We start from the raw sequence: 4,269 nt of genomic DNA, 5'->3' as shown, positions 1-4,269 counted from the left end.
AAGACAGTTTCAGGTGATGTTTGCAACAGATTGTTCTCAACTGGTGAAGATGGTTTCGGAACCAGAAGAATGGCCAGCATTTGAAAGTTATCTGAAAGATATCAAGGTCCTACAAAGAAGTTTCTACAACTCATCGTTCATGTACCTCGGACGGAGAATATAAGGGCGGATAGTTTAGCATGCAGTGCTAGGAAACAATCGTCTTCCGTCGTTCGCATGGATGCGCAGTTACCGGTTTGGTTTACAGAGTCAAGTTGAGTCTGTGAATGTCTTGTTGTTAAAAAAAAAATAGTAAATAATTATTTAATATAAATATGTGAGTTCTAATATTAAAATATACTTTACTATAAGGATTTGATAAAAATAAAATACTGAATTTAGTTGATACTAATATTATTTAGTTGTATGGTACATAGTTGTATTAGACCTTGAGGTTGAGGTGTTGGTGTTCTTGTTTTTCCACTGACTTATTTTGGAGGGAGAGTTTTATGAGTTTTACGTGAAACAAACAGTTTTCGTTTTTTTTTTGTCACGGTGGAGATCAGGTGGAAAAGAAAAGAAGTGGAGATCATGGCAGAGTAGAGACAGTGGAAGAACGGTTTGGCTAAAAAAAACTTTTCAATAATTATTTTTTTGTTTTTGAAATGACAGACACGAATCAACATTTTTTGAAAAGAACACAAAAAATAAATCTTTTATATGACACGTGTCGCTCAAAAGATTGTCAATTGACTTCTGATTTATAATATAAAATAAAAGATGATAATTATAAAAATAGGGTTTAGTTATAGGCTAACACTAAATTTGTTGTTGTATTATTCTTTAGTTTGTTACGTTAATCCACTTTTTGGAAAATAAGTTAGTAACGTATAAAAAATTAAATAATAACACACAACAAAAACTTACCTAGAAAGTTCGTTTCAAATTTGTTTATTTCAGTTTAGTACTATCATATCGTAACGGCATTAATGGACTTGTTTTTGTGAACTTAAATAAAATGTTAAATATTTTTTTCTCTTTATCGAATTTTCTGTTAAACATTATCGTAATAGCTTTACCATTAAAAGAGGGTTTAGAGTTCGTGTTCTGGGGTTTAGAACTTTAGATTCATCCTTTAGGGAATAGAAGAACATTTCGTGTGAGTCGAATGTAATGTCCTTTCTGATTTAAGCTTAGCAACTTTTGACAACTAAAAGCGTTAGTTCTTTTTTGAAACACTTTTTTTTTTTTTGAAACACTGCTAAAAGCGTTAGTTCATATCGTGCTTTACTTAGAACAATGCAGCAACTGTATATAAAAAGAGAGAGAATAAAGGGATATCAGCGTGAGATAACAAAATATTTCATACATAGGATCATCTTTAACAGAATAGATATATCTAACCTAAAAATATTAAAATAATATATTAAAATCCTTTTCTCTATATAAACCCATATAGTCGGGCATCCATTTCTCACAAAAAAAAACCATGAAATGCTCCATCGTCCTAGTGGAAGCAGCTATCCTCTGCCTCGTCGCTTTTCCGACCACAACCGTCGGCAAGAACCTGAGATTCGGGCTAAAGCCTACCCAAGGATGGCCACATCCGTCGGAAGCCTCAACAAACCAGATGTTTATGAGCACTTCCCATAAGTTTAACTATGGGGACTCTAAAGTTTGGAGATGTACTCATAGCAACGGATCTGCTCCTGCCATTTCCATTTCCATTTCTCCGTCAACTCCAACAACGCCGTCACCGTCAACACCAACTACTCCGTCTCCTTCGCCACCCACTCCCAAAACGTCTCCGCCGCCACCTACACCATCTCCTCCACCTCCAACTCCCAATAAAGCTCCATCCCCACCGCCACCTACACCATCTCCTCCTCCTTCGACTCCAACGAAAGTTCCATCTCCGCTGCCACCTACACCGTCTCCTACACCTCCAACTCCAACGAAAGCTCCATCTCCACCGTTACCTAAACCATCTCCTCATCCTCCTCCGACTCCAACGAAAGCTCCATCTCCGCCGCCACCTACACCATCTCTTCCTCCTCCGACTCCAACCAAAGTTCCATCTCCACCGCCACCTACACTATCTCCTCCTCCGACTCCAACGAAAGCTTCATCTCCACCACTGCCAAAACCATCTCTTCCTCCTCCAACTCCCAAGAAAACTCCATTTCCACCGCCGCCAACACCATCTCTTCCACCTCCAACTCCCAAGAAGTCTCCGTCTCCTTCGCCTCCAAGTGATGATGAGTCATCATCTCCTAGCCAGCCATCAAACCCACCTCATCATCATCATCATGAGTATCCATTGGAACACATTGGAAGATGTTATAGAAACATGGGACAAGTTGGGTTTTGTCGGGGGCAGATGGCGATCAGTTTCTACACGAGGTTGTTTAAAGTCAGTAAGTATTGTTGCAACCTTATCGTCAACATGAAAAATGAATGCGACGACGTCATTTGGGGATACTTCTACGATCCTCACTTTGTTCCTCTTGTTCGTTGCACTTGTCACGTCTCCTTCTAGCTAGTTCTTCGCTTCTTTTCTTAGTTAGGGATTTTTATTTAATGGTTCTTTACTTCTTTGATTCCGTTTAATCATTCAATATTGTTGTCGTCTATATCTTATGGACGCCTCTTTTGTTACAACGTTTTAATTAATGAATTACATGGCTTTCTTTTATTGTCTTCCTAGCTTGTTTTTTGTTTACAACGAGAGATAAAAGTAGTTACCAAATTTTCCCTATATTCAATCGCAGTGAGAAGAAAGATCTTTTTGGACTTAATTAAAAAGGATTTTAGGAAACAAAACTGTTGTATCATATCTCTTCCGATTCAACGATAGATAATATTTCTTTCATTCCAATATTCGGGGAAAGATTAATTAAGAACACAAAATGTATCACGAATTGAATGTTTCTTTTCATTTTTATTCGCATATATATATTATTCAATTTTTTTTTTACCATTTTCTTGAAAGTCTTATCATCTGCTAAATATTATTGGATATAGTTTTCTTTACGTGATTTTCATTCCAATTCTTTAATTTAGTTAGATTGTGCTAATGTACAACTTAACTTTTTTTTTTACAAAGGTCATTCTATTACTCAGGCTAGAGGTGGTTTGGGTAACCAGACCGGAATAGAGCAACCAATAAAAGATAACTACCTATTGAAGGATCTTGCAGTTTTTGCTAAAAAATCTGAAATCTGATTTCGCGTTTTAAAAAAAACATAAAATATTGTATTATATTATATGTATAACAATATGCTTTTGGTATGGATATTCATTTACTGAGGAAAATAAATATTTATCTAAAAAGATGGTAGTGCAACGTAACAATAGAATCAACACATTGTTTAGTTCAACTGCTAAAATTTTAATTTGTTGACACTCTTAGTTTAAAATATCCTTTAGTATATTCTTAAAAGTATCCTTCATTCAAATGCTTAAAGATATTTACTATATATATATATATAGTTTTCAGCAACTTTTAACCTGACGATCTTTTAGTTGTCAAAAAAAAAACTACTCGAGGTTCTGTTGATGATTATTTATGACGTCTTCGTCAATAGACTCAATATCTCTCCATATCAAATGATTTAGAAAGGATATTCGATATATATTTTCATCCTTTTCAAAAACCGTTCAAATTTTTATTCTATTCAACTGTAGTAACAACATTGTGAATATATACTACATTATTTTAATATATGTGAATAATCGAATATTATATAATCGGATCCATCCTCACTCATTTTTCTTTTATTCCCTCTGATATATATTCTTCGTTTACATCGCCTTACATGACGAAGAGCCTTATTGTTATCGTAGCTCTCCATTTATATATTTTATCCATTTATATATTTTATTTAAGAGGCGGTTCTTAATTTTTTTAGTTAAAATCTAAAAAAACTTAAAAACCGTCTCTTACCCGAATCTAAAAACTCCAGTTAAGACTGGGGTTAATGATGGTCTTAGAGTCACCGAAGTTGTTGCCATTGTGGTTGGCTAGATCAGAAAGCTTAGACCACCATTAACCTCAGTCTCTTAACTCGGGTTTTTAGCTTCAGCTAAGAGACGGTTCTTAGCTTTTCTTAGAATTTAACTAAGAAAAGCTAAGAACCGTCTCTTAAATAATAGATATAAGGGCAGCTGCAACGGTGATTTTAGATGAGTCCTTATCGTTAATCCTTAGCATTATTTCAATATAATATTATTATTTTGGTTTAATTAGCTAGGGATCAATCCTTCAAGAGGGATCGGAAGGACTCAATC

At 35.0% G+C, this 4,269-nt stretch overlaps 1 protein-coding gene across 1 annotated transcript; it reads left to right on the top strand.

Moving 5' to 3' along the window:
- The first annotated feature begins 1,138 nt into the window (after nucleotides 1-1,138).
- Nucleotides 1,139-2,659, top strand: LOC106297641 (extensin-like). Its single transcript, XM_013733845.1, has one exon. It carries the CDS (start codon nucleotides 1,469-1,471, stop codon nucleotides 2,516-2,518), a length of 1,050 nt encoding a protein of 349 aa, XP_013589299.1. The 5' UTR covers nucleotides 1,139-1,468; the 3' UTR covers nucleotides 2,519-2,659.
- Nucleotides 2,660-4,269: the final 1,610 nt, after the last annotated feature.

Source organism: Brassica oleracea, chromosome C1 (assembly GCF_000695525.1).
Source record: "Brassica oleracea var. oleracea cultivar TO1000 chromosome C1, BOL, whole genome shotgun sequence".
Lineage (NCBI taxonomy): Eukaryota > Viridiplantae > Streptophyta > Magnoliopsida > Brassicales > Brassicaceae > Brassica > Brassica oleracea.
The sequence above is the reverse complement of the archived record's forward strand: the minus strand, read 5'-3'. Positions and strand labels throughout refer to the sequence as shown.

Bases quoted from the DNA above. Each gene is read 5' to 3' on its own strand.
- LOC106297641 (XM_013733845.1), top strand. From the start codon at position 1,469: ATGAAATGCTCCATCGTCCTAGTGGAAGCAGCTATCCTCTGCCTCGTC.